This window comes from Hemicordylus capensis, chromosome 6, assembly GCF_027244095.1.
Source record: "Hemicordylus capensis ecotype Gifberg chromosome 6, rHemCap1.1.pri, whole genome shotgun sequence".
Taxonomy (NCBI): Eukaryota; Metazoa; Chordata; class Lepidosauria; order Squamata; family Cordylidae; genus Hemicordylus; species Hemicordylus capensis.
This window is the reverse complement of record NC_069662.1, coordinates 133,796,642-133,819,042: the sequence shown is the minus strand read 5'-3', so window position 1 is coordinate 133,819,042 and position 22,401 is coordinate 133,796,642. Positions and strand designations below refer to the sequence as shown.

The 22,401-nt window shown below is 40.7% G+C and overlaps 1 protein-coding gene across 7 annotated transcripts in view; it reads left to right on the top strand.

The window, feature by feature from the left end:
- CDK14 (cyclin dependent kinase 14) overlaps nt 1–22,401 on the top strand; it is a 417,778-nt gene that overhangs the window by 110,503 nt on the left and 284,874 nt on the right. For 6 of the 7 annotated variants that reach the window (XR_008309633.1, XM_053260459.1, XM_053260458.1 and 3 more), the window contains one exon: nt 8,826–9,071. Coding sequence is in view for 6 of the 7 variants with exons in the window: in XM_053260456.1 (XP_053116431.1) it covers nt 8,826–9,071 (246 nt within the window). In the remaining variant the exon portion in view is untranslated. Of the gene's footprint in view, nt 1–8,825; nt 9,072–19,662; nt 19,972–22,401 lie in introns of those variants that run through there. The other variant, XM_053260461.1, reaches the window with a different exon arrangement.

The following is a 22,401-nucleotide window of genomic DNA, read 5'->3' as shown; positions in this document are numbered from 1 at the left end:
TTTATAAAAAAAGCAATGAGCATGTGGAGTACACAGTTAACAATCAATGGTGAGACACTTGGACAGGTTAGCATTAGAAGAGGCATTTTCCAAGGGGACTCACTATCCCCTCTGTTGTTTGTAATCGCCATGACCCCACTTTCACAAATACTAAACAAAACAAGCCTCGGATACCAAACATCTAAAACATCCAGTAAAATCAACCATCTGCTGTACAAGGACGATCTGAAGTTGTATGGAAAGTCCCAGTCAGAAATCGAATCACTGCTAAACACTGTCCGTATATTCAGTAGCGATATAGCAATGGAGTTTGGACTAGACAAGTGTGCTGCATTAATAATGAACAGAGGGAAAATAACAAAAACAGAAGGAATAGAACTGCCCAATGGAAGCAACATCAAGAACCTGGAAGAGAAAGAACCTTACAAATACTTGGGCATTCTCCAGGCTGAGAACATCGCACACACTGAAGTTAAAAGAAAAATTGGAAGTGAATACATCAGGAGAGTTAGAAAAATCCTCAAGTCCAAACTCAATGGTGGGAACATCATACAAGCCATAAACACCTGGGCTATACCTGTTATCAGATACACTGCAGGAATAATAGACTGGACCCAGGCAGAGCTAGAGACGCTAGATCGTAAGACCAGGAAAATCATGACCATCAATCATGCTCTGCACCCCCGCAGTGATGTAGATAGGCTCTACTTCCCTCGCAGCTCAGGTGGAAGAGAAATGCTGCAAGTCCATCAAACAGTAGAGGAGGAGAAAAGAGGCCTTGAAGAATATATAAGGGACAGTGAAGAAGATGCACTTCAAATGGTCAAGAACGTGAAACTATTCAACACCAATGAAACAAAGCAGGCCTACAAGAAAGATCAAGTCAAGAACCGAGCAGAAAAATGGAGAAATAAGCCCCTGCATGGTCAATATTTACACAATATAAGTGGAAAATCAGACATCACCAAGACCTGGCAATGGCTTAAGAATGGCAACTTGAAGAAAGAAACAGAGGGTTTAATACTGGCTGCACAAGAACAGGCACTAAGAACAAATGCAATAAGAGCCAAAGTCGAAAAATCCACAACAAACAGCAAGTGCCGCCTTTGTAAAGAAGCAGATGAAACAGTGGGCCACCTGATCAGTTGTTGTAAGAAGATCGCACAGACTGACTACAAACAAAGGCATGACAAGGTAGCAGGGTTGATACACTGGAACATCTGCAAAAAAAAAACAAGCTACCTGTAGCCAAGAATTGGTGGGACCATAAAATTGAAAAAGTTGAAGAAAATGAAGATGTAAAAAATATTATGGGACTTCCGACTACAAACAGACAAACATCTGCCACACAGTACACCAGATATAACTGTAGTTGAGAAGAAAGAAAAACAAGTCAAAATAATCGACATAGCAATACCAGGGGATAGCAGAATAGAAGAAAAAGAAATAGAAAAAATCACCAAATACAAAGATCTACAAATTGAAATTGAAAGGCTGTGGCAGAAGAAGACCAAAATAATCCCAGTGGTAATTGGTGCCCTGGGTGCAGTTCCAAAAGACCTTGAAGAGCACCTCAACACCATAGGGGCCACAGAAATCACCATCAGCCAATTACAAAAAGCAGCTTTACTGGGAACAGCCTATATTTTGCGACGATATCTATAACCATTGACAATAAAATTCTGGCATCCCAGGTCCTTGGGAAGGACTTGATGTCTGGATAAAACAAACCAGTCAATAACACCTGTCTGACTGTGTAAACAAGAAATAATAATAATAATAATAAACACCAACCTAAGCCTGTTTACCTAGGCTTAATATTCTGTAGACATTAAATATTAATAGTCGTGGTGGTATGCTGGTATTCAAATGTGGTTTTGGTTATCTATTGAGTATCCCACAGGAAGAACAGAACACCCCCTAGTAATGGGAATATATTTTGCATTTTTGCTTATTTGTTCATGGTAAATATTCTGTGAGATGGAGATTTACTTTCTTAGTGCAGAGTTTTTCAACTGGATACTGTATATTTTGTGTTACAGGCCTAGTTTAGCAATTGTTGTTTCCATACCCCAAACCTGGTTTTTAACAGATATTTGTGATCATGGTTGTAGCTAGTGCCACCATTGACGATGTGTCACACAATATCTTTGGATCCTTTGTTTTACAGGGTTGGGATACATTTGTAAGAACTTGTTGATTCCCAATATATTAATGTAAGCGTATATAATCTTGTTGGGAGAATAACAAATATATACTGTTAATTCATAGTGTGTGTCAGAAAGGGTATTCTGTAGTTGGACTTGACTCTGTGAACTGTGAAACAACTGAGTTAATTGATAGGATATGTTTGGGTTCACCATGCTGCTACGAGTGAAAGAGTAGTATGTGTTGCCGACAGCTTCTCCTGCAGTGGGAAAGAGAAAAAAGTGGACATTGTGATGTCAGCTTTAAGAACTAGGTCACAACCCTACAACTATAAATCCTCTAACTTTCCCTACTGCTGGTAGCACACTGAAGCAAAGAGTATTAGTAACTTATTAGATATACACCTTTACAGTAGTGGAGGCCTGGGTTTAAATTGTCCAAGCTGAGATGCGAGAACCACAATATTACATTGAACTAGCGCTCTTCCTTTCTTACATTCAGGATTCTCAAGACGCCCTCAGCCATCTCTGTATATCTTGGATATCCCAATATTTTTTATCTGATATCCCCATATTCTCTCCCTCCACCCCTGGCACCTTTTCTGATAGCATGTAGTATTGGCCTTGTTTCAGATTGGCAAATTGGATCTACGTTAAATTGCAGAATAAGAAGTATAGTAGTCATGTATTTCACTTTGCCTATGTTGACTTCTGTTCTAGGATGTGTGTGTTTGAAATAAACAAAGCTGTAGATGATCATAAGGGAGCATTATATTTATGTACAGACATGCACATGTTGCAAGTATGATCTATGATGGCTGTTAAGTTAGAATATTTGTATACTACTTTCCCCATAATTGAGCAGGTTGCGAAACAATAAAAATTCAGGGGGCTTTTCTGCACAGCAGTTTGTAGTAGGTGTGTTTGCAGAATAATAATAGAGGCAAGAACATTTGTTAAGACATACAGTTCAGTGTTTGTCCAAGCTGTAAAGCAGCCCATGGCTCAAAAATTGTTCCTCTGTCCTATGTACAAAGAAACTATGCTAAGGGGTAAACTATCACCAGATAGAGCCCACCTTGTATCCAATGTGAGCGAAGTAACAGAGTATTTGAATGGATCTTCAGTTACTTCAAAAGTTGTAAAAGGCAGTTGTGAAGGAGGATTAGGGTTGCAGTGCTGGGTGAGTGGCAGGAGGATGGTGTCAGTTTTTCTTTCTTCCTTTTTTGTCTTGTACTTTTCTCAATGGAAAATATCTCACCAGCTGCTATTTTCCCTGTTTGGGGAAGCTTTACATGTCCACTACAGATAATTGTAGTTTCAGTGGAGCTGATTATTTCTGCCCAAAATGTAATAGCTTGTCAAAATGCACACTGGAAATATGAGGAGCTGATTCAGATTACCAGGAATGATCCCTGAGACTAAAACAGTGAATGGTCTGAAAGCAACAGATGTAGTTCCATTTTTGTTTAGGTTTGTTCAGTAACTGCATGAAAGACCATCTGCAAGTCCTAGATCTGCCATTTTGAGGACTGAGTCATATATGTATTTATATTGCTCGATAGATCAATGCTGAGATGTGGTATTCACATACAGTAGAAAGAGGCAGTAGAATGGACTGTACTACTTGTGATCACATTTTCATCCACATGTATGTTTGTTTTTAAATCTATAAGTAGAACATTAATAGGGCAGAGGGAAGTCTAGGGTAGACCATCTCCCTGATAGGCTTTCTTTTTAGACCGATGTATGCTTGGGTTTTTTTAAGCATGGGGGAGTGTGTTCCTCACCCTTGGTAGTTTGAAGTGGTACAGTCAAGTTTGCTGCCTTGGGATTCTGCCACTTCATTATGCTGTGAGCCCAAACTGCTGGAAGTCAAATCTGTGAACTAGCACAAGTAACATTTCAGGTGAGGTGACATCAGCTGGTAATGAAGCTAAACCATGTGATAGGCCAGTCAGTCACTTATTTGCTTAAAACCAAAGGTCACTGCACAACCTGCAAAAGATCCAGTTACCAAGATAACCTTGCTGTTATCTTGTTGTTACATGATAACGAGGAGACAAAACAATATATACGTACATATGTCTGCACACATGCACACACAATCTAGTTCAGTGATACATATATATATCTATCTATCTTGTGATTCCTCCCCGCTGCTCCGACTTTTATACTACAAACATACCAATATATTTGTCTGTGGTTGCCACCAGCTCATCTGGTGGCTACTTGGGGACGGGCCTTCTCGGTTGCTGCCCCTGGGTTTTGGAATGCACTCCCTGTTGAAATAAGGGCCTCCCTATCTCTGGCAACTTTTTAAAAGACACTGAAGACATATTTATTCACCCAGATTTTAAATTAGATTTATAGTTTTAATACTTTTAGTGTTGGGTTTTAAATTATTTTAATTTTGGTGAAATGATTTTAATTGTACACCACCCAGAGATGCAAGTTTTGGGTGTTATAGAAATATGTTAAATAAATATAGTTAGGTTATTTTCTACTCCAGCAAGTAAATGCCAAAATCAGTACAGAGCATACTCAAATTAGCACATGATTCGGAAATATCTTTAATACAAGTGGACCAGTTTATTTTAAGGCTCAATAAACTACACTGATAGAAAGACGGATACGTAAAAATAAACTAATAGTGAAAGCAAATAGGAAAATATGCAAATAATATACAGATATATGAACAGTGGAGAGGTAAACTGACAAATGTTGATGCATTCTTTGCAAAGCACATTTTGTAGCTACTTCTAGGAGCTCCAGTGATCCAGAGAGTGGAAGACAGTTGAAGATGCCAGAGACTAAAAGAAAGCAATGCAAAGATAAGTAATATGAGAAGAGGGAAGCAGGAGCGTAAGGAGGCTGGCGGTGGCCCGTGTGTGGCCGCTGCCCCCTGCCCCCCCGCGTCTGACAGACACAGGTGCCCGGCTAGCCACACCCTGATGTCACATCAGACGTCAGATGTGGGGGATGTGGTCTCCCTCCCAAATGGGGCCATGTGGTCCCATTTGGAAGGGAGATCAGCCCACAATGCATTGGGCAATGTGGATTGGAGTGATTCTCCACTCTGGCCGCACTGCCAATGCAGTGCGGGCCAATCTCTCTCCTAAACGAGGCTGAGTGGCCCCATTTGGGAGGGAGATCAATCGGCCCCGTTGCATTGGCAGCGGGACCAGGAGTGGCTCTCTCTGCCTTTAAGGCAGGGAGAGTCACTCTGGCCGCACTGCCCAATGCAGCGCGGGCCAATTCCGGCTCCAAATGGGTCCATGCAGCCCCATTTGGGACTGAAGTAACGCCCCTGTGTCTGATGTGGGGGGGCGTGTCTGGGGCTGCTCTCATGGCCCCTGATTGGTGGTGGCCTGGGTTCTTTGAAGCAGTTCACCCAATGGTGGCTCTGCTTCTGGAGGGAAGGAAAGATGTTCTCAAAAGATACTGCTTACTTGGTACCCTCATCTCTTGGCCTTTCATATCCATTTATATCTCAGGCAGAGATGGAGATAATCTATTCCACTCAATGTTCTTTTAGGGGCCTGAGTGAGTCTCAGTAAACTTCATGGCTCAGTAAAATTACTTTTGCTGTCCACATCTATATGCAATATAGGTGAACATATCTCTGTTGCCCAGGTAACAACCAGTCGTTTGGCTGTGCTTCTTTTAATAGTTATGCCACCAGTTGCATCTTTAAAGAAAGGTGCCAATTACAGCTTCTTATTGCCAATGTTTTCAAAATATTGGCGACCCTTTTTGGACAGTAGGCTAAGATACTGTATGCATCTCATTGACTCCACTTTTCAACAGCTCTCGTGAACGGTTTGCAAAAGAGAACAAAACTCTTCGGCCCCTTGAGAATGGGCAGGATAACATCACGAAAAGTGCAAGAGTAGTCTGTAACTCCTTGAATACTTTGTTTCAAAATTTAGAAAATTCTGCATCTCAAATAATCAGTCTACTTTTGATGTATGCATATAAGTTTTGTGGCCATTAATAGATCCCGCTCCCCACCCAGTGATAGACAATATTCAGATACTTAGTGGTTTGTGCCTCAGTCTGTAGATCTAGTAATATTTTTCAGTCATTTCAGACGTCGTTCCAATCAAATAGACATCTATAGTACTTCCTCAGCAGCCTAATAGGGAAAACAGCAAGAGGCATCCAGCATGCTTTTGTACAGGCAATCTCTAGGTTGGGGCCCTCGTTGCACAGCTGTTGGAGGCAAAGAATGTTGCACCTTGCAGCAGCCTTGTGCACATACATGCCTTTCTGCATTGAGATCAGTTCTCCCTTGAGCAGCTGGCCATTGGCTTATTATTTGCAGTACTGTATACTAATTGCAACACACATTCTTAAACTAGAGTAGATTAGAAATCCTAAAATGAGGTTTTGCAGAGATAAGCAGGCATGACCCAATCTGTCCTCCAGTTAATTATTTTTGTTCCAAAATTTTATGCAATGGTGGTGTAGCTACCATGGAACAGGTGGGGGACTTATTTTATGTTGTATTTGTGGCTTTAGTGCAGAGTATGGGAGATGAGATGGAAAGATCAAATTGAATTTAGGTTGTATAAATCTTTTTTTATTGCATCCAATGCTATGGTGCAAAAAATGTTTTATTTTTAGGCTTAGACCAAATATTTTATGTCTAGTATTTATTCTTTTTACCAGGAGTATATTTTAAATGTGGTAACTTACTAAACCTGAAAAGTTCCTTTTCCCCATGGAGGAAGTCCTTCTTCCAAAGGGAAGGAAACACACATTCTTGCTGCTTTTTGAGACATTTAAGTCTGTTATAAATCTATATAAGCTTTCTCTTTTGGCTATCACAGATTTAGGTGCTAGATGGGAGCCACACTATGTGAATGCATTTAAACTGTAGTGGGTAGCTGATTTGTCACAATGCATAAATGTACCTCTCTGGTTTTTACTCAAGGTGGCCTCTGGTTATGAATACGGTGAATATTTATATACCGCTTTTCAACAAAAGTTCCCCAAGTGGTTTACATAATAAATAAAATGTCTCCTTGTCCCTGAAGGGTTCACAATCTAAAAAAGAAACATAAGATCGACAGCAGCAACAGCCACTGAAGAGATGCTGATGTGGGGATGGATAAGGCCAGTTGCTCTCCCCCTGCTCAATAAAGAGAATCACCACTTTTAAAAGGTAGCTCTTTGCTCAGTTAGCAGGGGAAATGTAACTGGCTTTTGAAGGTTTAAATGTACTGGCTTTTGAAGATCTGGTCACCTGTGTGAAAAGTTACCTGGCAATGATTATCCATAGGATATTGAACTGAATGCAGACTTGCACATTCTAGAGTGTCTGCCCTGCAACACAAAGTGACTGCTGCTTTTGGAATAATTGCTAAACTTTCAGCCCCCTTCAAATGCTGTTTAGTGCTCTTTGGGGTCTTGAGAACACCACCAGGCTGCGCTCTATATTGTCTGCTATTTTTGAATGAAGCTTGTTTCTTTCTTAAAACAATTGAGTTAACTTGGATTTCAAGTGACAGAATCAGAATGGGAACTGTAAGGGATGAGTTTCTTTTAGAACGTATTTTTATTGGCGGAATTATTTATGACAGAAGGCATTGTGTTGGCATGAATTGTCCCAAGGAAAAAACCTCTGTGGTCTTGAACGGTTGGATCACCCTTCAGCTGTATTTCTAGTGGTGGTCATGATTTTGCAGACATTGTAAAGGCTAAGTTGGTGGATGAATTGCATAGTTGTGTGGATCTAGGCAAGATTGCTCTGATTTCTGGAAAGTGAAGACTGTGAATTGGCATGATTTAGCAAGCAATTGAGTGGTGGGCTCCAGTGCTGCTAGGATATGGATTTACCCATTTGATTTTCTTAACAATTATACAGTGTACTGTTGTGCAACACAGCTGTATGATGCATGCTACAATAGTGTGTCTGTAAATTGCATCACTTATTTAATTTGGCCTCATCCAATTTTAAACAAATGGAAATCAATACTTTGCGACTGATATCGGTGACTGGGTAGTAGGACTCAATGATGTGACATTGTTACAAACACTCTGCTGCTAAAGTTTACATAGAGAAGGCTTGCATTGAGACTTCTAAGGCTGTACTTTTTTCACTTAAGTCTGTTATCTTGCTGCTTTTCATGTGCTTTAAAGTAATATGTACCCTTTTCACAAAGGTGGGTTAAATTTCAAAACTTATTGTACTTGAACTTATGGTATTTAAATATCTCTTGGAAATATGTGAAATGTGTGTGTTTCATATGAAAATAAAACACTTGAAATTAATGGAACACCAAACCATCAAATGAGACATAATTTTAGCAAACATGCTCCAATCCCACAATTGCTGATGTCACACAGAGGGGAGAATGGCCAGGGGGTGATCTGCAGATGAGAGCTGGTGCTTTTAATCTCTTTTGTATTTGCTAATACTTCCTTCCCTCAAAACTATTTTCCCTAATGAGGCTTACTTCCAGTTTTGGACCCTGGCTGAGGACATAACAACTTTGTTTTTAAAAAAGAGACAGATTTGAAGGAGCTGATTTGTGGTCCCCTATAAATGCATTAGTAATGAAAATGTGGTTAGAAATTGTATGTTCCCCTTGTAATGTCTAATTTGGTCCTGAGCAAGAATACTTTATCAGTTCATATAACAGGCTCCCCCCCTCCTTTTTTTTCCTTTAGATATGTGTCACAAAGATGTCTACACGGAACTGCCAAGGAATGGATTCTGTGATCAAGCCCTTGGACACAATTCCAGAGGATAAAAAAGTCAGGGTTCAGAGGACACAGAGCACTTTTGATCCATTCGAGAAGCCAAATAATCAAGTGAAGAGAGTGCATTCAGAGAACAATGCCTGCATTAACTTCAAGACTTCATCTACTGGGAAGGAATCGCCTAAAATCAGACGGCATTCCAGCCCTAGCTCTGTAAGTCCAGACATACCATATTTATCGCTCTTAAATTCCCTAGTCAAGTTCCAAATGTTCTGGTTCTTTAAATAGCAGTGTAGCTTTATAAAAAGTGGTACTCTTGGATTATGTATATTTTTAAAACTGCCATTATCATCTTTCTATCTCGGTTATGAGAATTGCTGGTCTCGGAGATAAACACAATCCCTAATGGCTGAAGTTACTCCTTGTATATTGCATGAACTATGTTAACTATGATAGCAAATGTTTGAGTAGCACCATCTGAATTGTATTGAATCCTATCCACATTGCAGCACTTCTTGCGTTGCAAATAAATGGAGTTAAAAACCAGAAAATATCTATAGTATTTTTATTAACTAGCAAAAAAAATGGTATCCAGAGAAAGTTAGTCATGACTTGACTAAGCACCATGGAAATCAATGAGACAAGATAGCTATGACTGACTTAGCAATATAGTTAGCAGTAGAATGCCAGCTGTCCATAGTGAACCCAGTATAGTGGCCTTCCCAGCCAAGGTCCCACACAAGTTCTCTCCCTTGTGTGTTAAGATTCTCTGGGACAGGAAACCATATTCTCATTCACCTTGCTTGGCAAACTGCTTTGAGAACTTTGCACAAAAGTGGTGTATAAGTCCCAATTTATTAATCTAAGTCCCATTAATTTCAATTGGACTTCAACATGACAGCTATGGACCCACAACAAAATGTTACAGTATATGTCTAGTATGCATGTGTTGACTGAACACGGTCAAGTTTTAGGCACCTTTCCCCCTCAGAATTGGAAGGGATTGCAGCTGTCTTAAGGGAATATTCTTCAAGCTGAGAAATCTCCCACTCATTTTGTTCAAGCCCTCTTTCTCCCCCACTTCCTATTACCAAGTTCCATTAGTTCCACATGTCTTGTTGTCTGTTAACTGTCCTCTGAGTCAGCAAACATTCTGCTCCATTGAATTACCCTATGGCAGTTTTGGGGGTTTTGACCAAAAGGGTTTTTCTTTAGATTTTTGTGAAATCGACATATCTGCAGTTTTCCCTGAGTCTGCTAGTACTTGCATCTCAACTGCAGGTGCTCTGAATAAGCATCCATAAGAATCTGTCTTTTACTCAGGTTTGGGATCTGTGTGTGCTCCCCATTTTTGATTGTGTAGGTGCAAACAACTAGAAGGAGGATAGAGAAGTGATTGTATGGAAACAAGGAATGACAAAAAGCTACCCAGGTTTTCCTCCTACCTTGCTTACACACACTTCCTTCCTAGTTGTTTGCACCCATACAGTTGAAAACTGAGATAGGGATGTGCACAAAACTGGTTTGCCCAGTTCGGTTCGAATTCGAACCAGGTTCGAACCAGGAGGGGATGGTTCGATTTTTGTTTTGCTCAAACCTCCCCCTGGTTCAGTTTGAATTCGAACTGGTTTGAACCAGTTTGGACTGGTTTGGACATCCAAAATTTTTTGAAATTTATTTTTCTTTTTTTCTCATAGGGTATAATGGGACTTTAACCAGCCCATTATTCCCTATTGTGGAGTACCCATGGGTGCCAACAACCATGCAAACCCTGAAGCAATCTGACAGTCCTACGATTTTTTATGAATACTTGAAATATTTTTAATTTTTCTCATAGAGTATAGTGGGACCAGAACCAGCCCATATCCCCTATTGTGGAGCACCTAGGGGCACAAAAGCAGGGTGGGTGGTAGACAGACAGGGGTGCCTACCACCCACAAAACCCCAAGGCAATGGGACACTCCTCTGATTACTGGTGAATTTTAAAAGTATTTTTGAATTCCTCGTAGGGAATAATTAGGATTGCAGCAAATGTATAGCTTCACATCAGGGTGGGGGGAAGGGGTGTCCTAGAGTGGAGTGTGGTTGGTGGTAGTGCCCAAGGGGGGCCAGGAAGCTATCAGAATTATTTGAAAGGAATTGGGCAAAAGGCTGATTTTTAAGTGATTTTTGAAGTTTACGTGACTTTAAGGATGCGCTCTCTCTCCCCCCCTCCCTTTAAGTATATGGTGTTGCTCGGGCTTATGATGCGAGTTTCTCTGTTGTTGCATGCATATCTGTTTTGTGGATATACTTGTATTTCTGTCTGTCTGTGAAACAGGCCTGCACAACATAAGGCCCAGGGGCCAGGTTCGGCTCACAGGGCCTATTTTACTGGTCCCCAGGTATCCTGCAGCAATACAGGAGCTGGAAACTGCCTCATAGTGCCATCCTATGCATGCTTTCTTAGAAATATGCTCCATGGTGTGCCCAGTGAGGCTTACTCCCATGTAAGCATGCCTAGCATTGCAGCCTGAAAGCAACAACAACTTAGGGAGAGGAGAGGACTTGGCATTTGTTTGGGGCTGGCATGCACTCCAGGGACCCCACTGATTGAGCAGGGATGGGACCTATTCTCTGGCCACTATCCTTGGTTAAAACTATGGTCCATTGACAGTGGGAATAGATCCACAAGTAATTAATAATATTTTTAATTTTAATGTAATAATGTGCTAAAAATTTGACCTCAGCCCCTGCACAGCAAATTGTGGATGGTTCTGGCCCACCAGGGCATTTGAGTTGTGTAGCTCTGCTGTGAAAGGTGGTTGTCAGGGTTCCCAGGTACTCAGTGTTACTCCATAGGAAGGTCCTAGGAAGTCACTTTGCAAAGTTTGGTCCGAATAGCTCAAGGGGTATGGGAATGTATAGGGAACTGACAGACATTCAATTTTATATATAAAGCAAAACAAAACACACAATGTACTTAATTCTTCACTTAATCAACTCTGAAAACTAGTATGAATGGGCCACAAAGGGATGACTTTATTTTTGAGATTTTTTAAAATTACTGTGAGATCTTCCATTTTGTATTAAATCCTTTTACAAAGGTCTGTACCTTTGTAAAAGGTACATTCTTCCACAGAGAACTTTATATTGAGATTTAGACATTCTTCCACAGACATTCTTCCACAGAGAACTTTATATTGAGATTTAATACCCTGTAGCTATCTAGTTGTGAACTTGTATTGGGGAATACAAGCGTGCCATTAACATTCTATTATATTTATAATGATTTTTAGTAAAATACCCTGCAAAGCAAGTACAAGTAGTATACATGTAACTTTTCTAAATAAAGCATCTCTTCTCCAATTTGATTTGCATGTAAAAACAGTAGCAATAGAACAAAACTGCAAAGGAATCCAAAGCAATAGCCTATTGCATTTTACCACTGTTTCACACATGCAATCAGAGTTGTAAAGTGGTAAAATTTTACTTTGTATTTCAGTGTGTGCTAGTGAATTTCATTTAGTTAATGACCGAGAAAGTAAATTGTACTCTGGACTAATTGGCACAGGAGAAAGGGATTAATGTGGAGCACATTGAGCTGTGGTAATTTCCCACAGCAGCTCATGTTTCATTTACCATGAAGATGCTGTTCCTCTCTAAGATGTTCCCCATATCCTGGCTGCATTGTTCCATCCAACTCACTGAGTGAGTTCACGCCATCACTTTGAGTTTTCCATCTCACTAATATCACTAATATGCATGGTGGTTATGGGAAATTACCAAGAATGCTCAGTGATGGGGGAAGGTTCATGTTGTACATGGAAAGAAGGAAGCAAGTATAAGCATAAGGCCATTCTTCTCTGCTCGTCACCTCTGCCAAATCCCCTTTGACACTTGAACTACTGGCGACTTGCTTTGATTAAAAAACAAACTGTGATGGGCAGTGAGAATTGGGCAGTACGATGGTAATAGTGCTGTACTCGATATAATATACTCAAACAGGTTGCCTTTATAGATTTCTACCTGAAAACATGGTAACTTGTACTGTTTTTTTGGAGGGAAGGGAGAATAGAAAATGCTGCACACTTGATTGGGATATTTTTGTTACCGTATTAGTGTCTCCCTCTTAAAGTCTCCACCTGCCAAATACTAAAGAGTGCTTTTGAGCAGTGCCTTTTGAGGCACAAAAGAGTTTCCACTATGAGGGACAGCCTCCGCTTTCCCTCTGTACATATGAAACTGCATCCAGACCTTTTAAGCAGAATGATGCTCCATTGTTGAGGGATCTTATGTGAGGGGTGTGTGTACTTGTTTAGGCTGATGGAACCTTGCTCTACGACATGCTGGGTTCTAGAGAAGCCTAGTCTGCTTTACGTTTCTCATTGTTATCAATCACTTTTTGCATCTTCTAACATATTACAGCTTTTTCATGACATGAATTTTTTTTAGATGCACAAATGTTCTTTTAGAGCTGCTCTTCTTTTGAAACTACATGTTTTGTGTCTGTTTGCACATTTTTTTTAAAAAACCCTGATGGTGCCCATAGGTGATCTATGCACACGCATGAGCTTCTGTAGATCATTGGCAACATTTACTGCCACCCCATTAAAGAAAGATATGTAAAACAATTCCTAGTTTGTATCTGTCCTTTAACTTTGTACATAGGACATTTGTTAGTCGTTTGTCAAGAATTTTGGTACTTACAAACCTAAAGTGTTGTTGTTCTCAGTGGTTAGTATTGAATCCCACTGATGGTCACTGCCATCTGTTGTTCATATGCATTTCAGGAAACTGTCAGTGTAAGGTAGAAATAGAACCTATCACTGTTCTCCCTTCAATGTTATAATTGCCATGCTCTAGGTCAGATTCTTCTTATCATTGTCCAAGCATGTGTCTTGCACGTTCACAAGCAGGGAGTGGCAGTGATAGCTATCCTTTGAGTTAATCCTTAGCAAATGGTAGTTAGAATTGTATTATCTCTTTTTAGATTATTTATACATAACCATTAATACACATGGCACTTTACTGCAAAGAAAGAAAAAGGAAAGATTTCAAGTTCCTGCCCTAGGGAACTGATTTGCCAGTGAGAAGATAAAGGAGAGAAAAGGCAAGGATAACAAGGGATTTGTGTGAGCAAATAATGTTGCATAGCTAGGCTTTATGGCTGGGGGTGAAGGGTAGGAGTGGGAGTTCTGTGACGATTGAGCAGGGTTGATTTGATTTAAATCACAATTTAAATCGCTTCACAGGAGGACTCAATTTTAAAGATTTAAATAACAATTTAAATTACAGTTTTTCCCTTGCCAATTGTGAGGATTCCATTCCAGGAAAGCCCTGCAATTGGCAAATTTGCTGTTACTGAGCAATTGAAAACAATGGGAAATGGGGTTAGGGGAACTGCGATCATGAAAACAGCTTAAAAATCAAAGAAAAATATAAAAAAACCCCCTCAAATTTCCAAAAGTCCCCTAAAATCACCAAGAGTCAGCAAGAGGAATGAGCAGATTGAACCTCTGGACATTTTTTGAACCCCCCCCAAACCGCTAACATTTACTTTTGAACCCCCCCAAATAGCTAAAAGTCACTTTAAATCATGAGTAGTTGGCAGGGTCAGCAATAGGAATGAATGGATTGAACCTCTAAACGCCCCCCCCCCAATAATGGAAAAACTCCAATCACAAAAAGATCTCCAAACAGAGGATACTCGGGTTGCGGCTGGCGAAACGGATCACAATTTCCCAGTTGTGGATACTCAAAACCATGAATGGTGAGGGATGATTGTACTACTCAGGAAGATTATATTTAATCATCATTTTCTATAAAAGTACATTGGTTGTCTAAGTTAACCTTAATACGTGTTTAGAGATAGATGTAGATTTCATTTTTAGAAGGTAGGTACCTGCTATAATAGGTACACACTTCGCTTAATGCTGTTTCATTCAGGCAACCAGGCCTTTCATTTTGTTGCCACATGGTTTGGATTTTGCACTTATGCCTTTCATACCCACAGATACAGGAACTTAATCAAAATATTCCCAGATAGGTTCTCTTTTATGGCCTGCTGCCATGATAGGTGTTTCCCTTCAACAATGGAGGATATACTCAGAAAGTTTCCTCAGGACTACATGAATATGTTCTGTTCACTTTTGGTTTAACTTTCTATTCCCCTTCCCTCCATATCCTGTGCATTTTATATCCAGGCGCCTCTGACTTGCACCCACCTCCCAAATCTTCTATTCATTCATTGACTTCCTTTGCCTTTGCACTTGTGGGTGGGGGGAGAGCAAGGGCTTAACTGTGTGTTAAGTTAACTCTCTCTCTCTCTCTCTCTCTCTCTCTCCAGGTATACCACATGCAGAATAGGACTGATAAAGTCTCTGTTATCTTTCATCCCCATATACTAACATGTTTATAGAATATCATTAGAAATTATGATTAATATTCATGACATCTTTTACCCAGGTTCTTAGTTAAAAACATAGTTAAAAACTATGTTTTTTTAAAAATCCAATTTCTTGGGCTTCTTTAAAAAATAGATTTTTCTCAACCTTATTAAGGTTGTTCTTTTGACTATAGGTTGTTCAGTGGAAACTCCATATTATATTCCAGGCTTATTCAATATTTGTTATAAACTCAATTATGTTACCATTGCAATGTCCTATGGCGATTTGTTCCATAGGTTGATTTGAATATTTTTGCACAGACAAGGTATCCAACTTGTTTGAGTAAAGGTTGACTTATTTAGCAGGCCTGCGATCATTCTGAAAAACTGGTAAGTAAACTAAAGTGACTTATTTCTATTTCTATCCAAAACCCACGTCTCTGGGCGGTCCACAACAAAACAAAAACAGAAAGTAAAACACTAGTTAAAACAAAAACAAAAAGCCCAAAACACTACAACAATTTAGAATCTTCAAAAGAACACTCTAAAATAGCATTAAAATCATTAAAACAATATTAATTAAAAGCCTGGGTGACCAGATGCATCTTTAAAGACTTTTAAAAAGCTGTCAGAGATGTGGAGGCTCTTATTTCACTAGGAAGCACATTCCAAAGCCTCAGGGCAGCAGTGGAGAAGGCCCGTCCTTGAGTGGCCACTCGATGAGCCGGTGGCAAATGCAGATGAACCTCTCCAGCTGATCTCAGTGGGTGGTGTGGTTCATGATGAAGAAGACATTCCCTTAAATATTCAGGGCTCAAGCCATTTAGGGCTTTATAGGTTATAACCAACACCTTGTATTTTGCCTGGAAACATATCAGCAGCCAGTGTAGCTCCTTCAATACTGGAGTTATATGGTCTCTCTGAGATGTCCCAGAGACCAACCTGGCTGCCGCATTCTGGACCAACTGTAGTTTCCAGACTACATACAAGGGCAGCCCCACATAAAGTACATAGCAGTAATCCAGTCTGGAGGTTACCAGCAGATGTACCACTGTTTTCAGGTCGTTCACCTCAAGAAACAAACACCGCTGGCGTATCAGCCGAAGCTGATAGAAGGTACTTCTGGCCACTGCCTCAACCTGGGAGACCAGGGAGAGACTTGGATCCAGAAACACCCTTAGACTGTGTACCTGTTCCTTCTGGGGAAGTGTAACCCCATCCAGAACAGGCAGATCAAAATCGTCTCTCGAGTTCCGACCCCGCACAATGAATACCTTCCTCTTATCTGGATTCAGTCTCAGTTTATCCCTCATCCAGCCCATTACTGCCTCCAAGCAGGCATTTAGGGAGGTTATGCCCTCTCCCAATGATGCTGACATGGAGAAATAGATTTGGGTGACATCAGCATACTGATAGCACCCTGCACCAAATCTCCTCATGATCTCTCCCAGCGGTTTCATGTAGATGTTGGAGACAATATGGAGACCTGAGGCACACCATACAAAAGTTCAGATTTTGAAGACCAGCAGTCTTCAAGGGACACCATCTTGAACCTGCCTGAGGGGTAGGAGTGGAACCACCGCGAAGCGGTGCCTCCCACTCCCAACCCCCTCAGACGCTCCAGAAGGATTCTATGGTCGATAGTATCGAAAGCCACCAAGAGGTCCAAAAGGACCAACTGAGTCACACTTCCTCTGTCCATTCCCAATTGGAGATCCATCAGGCCGACCAAGGCAGTCTCTACCCCATAGCCCTCCCGATAGCCGGTTTGAAATGTGTCAAGATAATCAGTTTCCTCCAATATCAATATCAAGAGCAGACATATCTCTTTATACTAGAGATGCATTACTTTGGCCCTCCTACAGTTCCCATAATTCCTTATTATTGACCACTGTGGCTGGGGATAATTGAAGTTGTACAGGTGGAACTTGTCATACGTGAGCCTGACAACAGCGCTTTCACGTATCCATGGTCAGGATGAAACCTCAATATATGAGGTTTCAAAAAGGGTTAAAAAGCATGCATCCATGGTTCCTAGGTGGCCGGAAATGACCCTGAGGTCATTTCTGGGCACCATTTTGCTGAGCTGAGCCATTTTGTGGTTCTTCCTTGAAAACAAAATTTCCCCCAAGATTTTGTGTGTGTGTGTGGGGGGAAATGGCAGAATTTGGGCTTTTGCCTGGGGGTGGTGGCTTCATTGCTGGACAGCTCACGACCTGCACAGCATGGCAGTATGGTATACTGTTTATTTCCGGCTTTTGAAAGGTTTTTCCCCCACCTCCAGGAACCACCCCCTACTTCCCATGGCCTCAATGTCTCGTTATCCGTTGTAGCTGAGAACGGAATCCCTGCAGATAACAGGGTCTACCTGTGATCCAGAAAAGACTGGAGGGCCAAAGTTGTGCACCCATGCATTACTTTATTGCTATCTGTAAACTGCCATGCACACATCTGGAATAAAATGTTAAACATCAAAGCCAGGGAAAGACAATAAAATATATGTTTTGGAGGGTGATGGATTGTGCAAATACTGTATTATAAAATCTATTCAATATTTTTCATGACAGCTTAAGTTTCTAGTGCCGCTAGTTTATACTTTGAACTTGACTTCATGATCTTGCTTTGGCAGATGATTCTGGAAATCAAAGCCAAAGTTTTTGGCTTTGAAGATACAGCTGCACCAGATTATAAAATCCAGGAGCAGGAACTATAATTACTTTAATTTTGTTTAATCAAACACTTTGTTTGATACACTTAGGGATTCATGGATTTTCTTACAGCTGCATATATTTTAGTTTTAGCTTCTGAAATTCTGAGGTCTTTAATGCCCCAGTAAACTAAGTTCATTTTATCATGCAGGGAATGAAATCTTTTCTCAGTAGCCCTACAGAAAGAGCTCAGAGGTAAATAGTTGCACCATTACTGGTCAGAGAAGGAAATCCACCTATGTTTGCTTTAGAGGCCTAGTGCAAGATGGCATGTGCCAAAACTGGGAGGGACACCCCATTATTCTCAGGCAGCTCCCCCTCTCTGAGAAAAGTAGTTTGTCTGTGAAGCTCTTATTTTCTTCAGTTTCTTCTGTTCTTTTATCTCCCTTTAAACTCTTCCTGCTTAAACAAGCTTTCTTTGACCCCTTTCCCTCAGTCTGTACTCCCCTTGGTTATTGTCTGAAGTGAAAGATACAGAGCTTTTACCTCACAATGCTTTCTCTCAGGGCTGTTTCTTAAAATCACTTTTGTACTTGGATTTCAGAGTATTTACAAAATAAATATACTCTGTGTCGGTTGTGAGTTATTCTATGACTATCAAAAGTCACTGTTTTTGTTAACAAAACAAATGGAAACTGGGCTCCTGATCCTCCACAATGATCTATCTAGTATTAACCAACAGAAAGAGCCATTTAAATGTGCGTGCATCATTAATACACTCAATACATCATTAATATTTATTATTATTTATCATATTTAATAAAACAGGAGAGGAGAGCTGGTCTTGTGGTAGCAAGCATGACTTGTCCCCTTAGCTAAGCAGGGTCTGCCCTGGTTGCATATGTATGGGAGACTGGAAGTGTGAGCACTGTAAGATATTCCCCTCAGGGGATGGAGCCGCTCTGGGAAGAGCAGAAGGTTTCAAGTTCCCTCCCTGGCATCTCCAAGATAGGGCTGAGAGAGATTCCTGCCTGCAACCTTGGAGAAGCTGCTGCCAGTCTGTGTCGACAATACTGAACTAGATGGACCTATGGTCTTACTCAATATATGGCAGCTTCCTGTGTTCCTATGTTCCATTGACAACTGACACAAGGTCCCCTCTATGTTTGTATTTGTGTGGGACTTTGATTAAATGCCATCAAGTCAGTGTCTTCTCTTAGCGACCACATAGATGTGGTCGCCTTCTTTTACATGATCCCCACCGCACGTTAAGGTCATCTGGGGAGGTCCGTCTCCAGTTGTCACCGGTTTGTTTGGTGGCAACTCAGAGGCGGGCCTTCTCTGTAGCTGCTCCTGGACTGTGGAATGCACTCCTAGCAGAAATCCGTAAGCTTGATTCCTTATTGACCTTCAAGAGAGCCCTTAAAACCCATCTGTTTGGCCTGGCCTTTCAGGGTTTTAAATTAGTTTTAATTGTTTTAATGTTAACCTGGTTTTCAGGGTTTTAATTGTTTGATAGTTTAATTGTTTTTTAAGATGTTTTAAACTGGTATTTATATTTGTATCTTCGTTTTAATTGTTTTTAATGATTTCTGTTTTAATTGTAAACCGCCCTGAGCCATTTCGGAAGGGCGGTATAAAAATCAAATAAATAAATAGATAGATAGATTCTCTCCAGGATGATCTGTCTTCAACTTGGCCTTTAAGGTGTCTCAGTGGTGTATTCATAAAGTAAAGAGTTCCTGAGGTGACATTCCATTGCTCTAGGTGGGTGGGGGCGGGAGGGGGAGACACTAAGCAAGACACTCTGGGATACTTCCACTGTTTCAGGCACCCAGTTCCCAGGCACTAATACATGATGGTGGGGGGTTGTCCCTTGTAATGGGAAACCTTCCTAATGAATCCGCACAGCATAGGGACCCGTCTCAGTGTCAGCCCTTCCGCTTCAGTAGAGGCACACGGTCCTTCCACTGAGTCAGGTTCAGAGGCCTCGGCTACCAGCTTGGATTCTGAAGCAGAGGGAGGAACTGCCATCTTGAGTCAGTTACCTGAATCTTCTGTTGAAAGACAATCTATCAAAGTCAGAAAAGGGGTTGGGGTAAGTCTAGAGCACATTGGACCAACATAATAAGGATGATCTTGCTATTCTTTCCCCCTGTAATTGGACACTTATTCAGATGCCTCATTTAACCTATAAACATGGATTGAGAGGGTGGGAAAATATTCTCATACTTCACCTATCCTATAAGAATTACAGGTGATTAAATGGATTACTGCAATTAGCTAGCATAAATAAATTAGCTATCTAATTATTTATATGATAGACAAATAAATAAATGATCTTGTGTGTGCACACCACGAAGATCCTTTTGGAAGTTTCATACCCTGATATATTTCCTTGTAGAAAGACTGTACTGTACTCGGTTGCTTCACAGAATATAGAGAGTGGTGGCTAGATAACATTACAATGTATCTGATGAAATTTGTATATTTAAAGAATATATGATGACATAGTTTTTCACAGAGCATTTCAGTACTGCACTTATAAGTGCAATATGCTATACAATTATGCTATAGTATGGTTAATATAATAGAGCTTTCTTTCATTATATTGTAGTATGGCATATATCACAGTACTTTCCCTCACTTAATTCTGTCTGGTTCTGGTGATGCTATGTGTGTAACAATTTTATGTATAATCACTTTGAGGGGATCCCTGTGGAACCTTTTAGTACCATATTGATCTAGGGATCATTTTTCTCTCTTCTTGCTTCACGTCTCAGCTCTACCATGGACTCATCATATGGCCTTGGCAAGTCACTATCTTTCATTCTGTAGTCATTACAGTAAGAGAAATGGTCCTGTTGAATAATACACAGGATCTGAAGTAAAACTTCTAAAAACAAAAACAAAGTACTTCATAAGTTGAGTACACTTTTTACTGCTGCTGCTTTGTGTTATATAAAAGCTGCTTTATATAGGTGTTAAAACTTTTTAAATAGATGTATTATTGTTATATTAAATATCTGTACTTGGGATTATTTTAATGTAGAGCATTACAGAAATAGAAAGTAATAAATGAAATAAAAGCTGTCAATTAAAATAATTTCAAATATACACAGTTTTTCTACATATTAGAAATAAACATTTATGCTAGACTACTAAATGTTTTATCAGATAAGTTACGTATCTCCTTTTGAAGATGCTCAGATCTAGTCTTTGTCAAAACCAAGAGAAAGAGAGTTCGGGTTCAAGACCTTGTTAGCATTGTTTCAAATTTAAACCCTGGATGGTGGATTTTGAGAAGCCACACAGACCGAGATGCACCCCAGAATGCAAATTTCTTGAGCTGGTGATGGTAGTCATGTAACTAATCTGTGCGTTAAAACTAAAAAGGCTTTCTCTGAGCCACAATAAAATTGTGGCTGCCAGTCAATACAGCATCTTAGCAGATTCTTGACTGGCAATGGTTGGCTAGCCACCTACTTGGAACCATAGGAATGAAGCACGTTCACAAGTGAGACTCTGAACTTTCAACTAAAGGGTTTGGCATGTCACCCAGAAGGTAGGTCACCCAAAAACCTGTTCAATATGGCACTACCATTGCTAAAAGCCAGCCTATTTCTTATAACCAATCCAAGTAGAGACTGATTATAGTGAGCAAGTCCTAGTGAGGGAAGCACATCAAAAGATGTGTGTTCTTGGTCAAAGACTAGCAAATGATAATCCTAGCCTCCTCACTTCTAATGTATTGGTGCCTGATATGCAGGCATGTTTATTTGCACACAGCTCTCCTAAACATGCCAGTAATGTGGCTGAGCTTGGATCTGTGTGAGTGGGAAACCACAGTCCTGCAGTATGGATATCTTAAAACCCTTACCTTGTGTAGTTGACCATACAGACTAAAAGTGTTAAATACTATAATATTTTAGCACAGTATTTAAACAAGAAAAACAATGACGACATATAGTCCTATGACCAAAGAACACCTAGTAAAAAGAGCCCCTTCAGGAGAAGGAGGCTGCAGTTGTGTGAATTAGATTAGGAAACAAGATGAACAAGATCTGAACTCAGGAACAGGGGGAGGGAAAGAGAGACAGAGGGGAAGAGCGAGTAGAGGAGAGAAAGAGAGAGAAAGGGAGGAAGAGAGAGAAAGAAGGGCGAGGGACGGGCCCGAGCCTGTCAGTAGCCTGAGGGGAACAAGCAGCCATGGCAGTGCTTATTGGCAGCAAGGAAAGACTCAGTCAACCACTGCTGCTGTTTGGAGCTACTGAGACCATTGGCGGAGGGAGGCAGGCAAGGGACAGGCCTGAGCCTGTCAGCAGCCTGTGGTGAACCAACAGTCATGGTGGTGGCAGCAGAAAAGAAGGGCCGGTCAACTGCTGCTGCTCCTGTGGGGAGGAGCAGGAGTGGGACTTGGGTAAGGGTGGGGAGGTCTCTGGGGATAGGGGGGTGCAGCTTGGCCAATAGGTGCTAGCAACGCTGTAGCCACAACCAAGAGGGGTGAGGAGGATGGAGTAAAGTATTA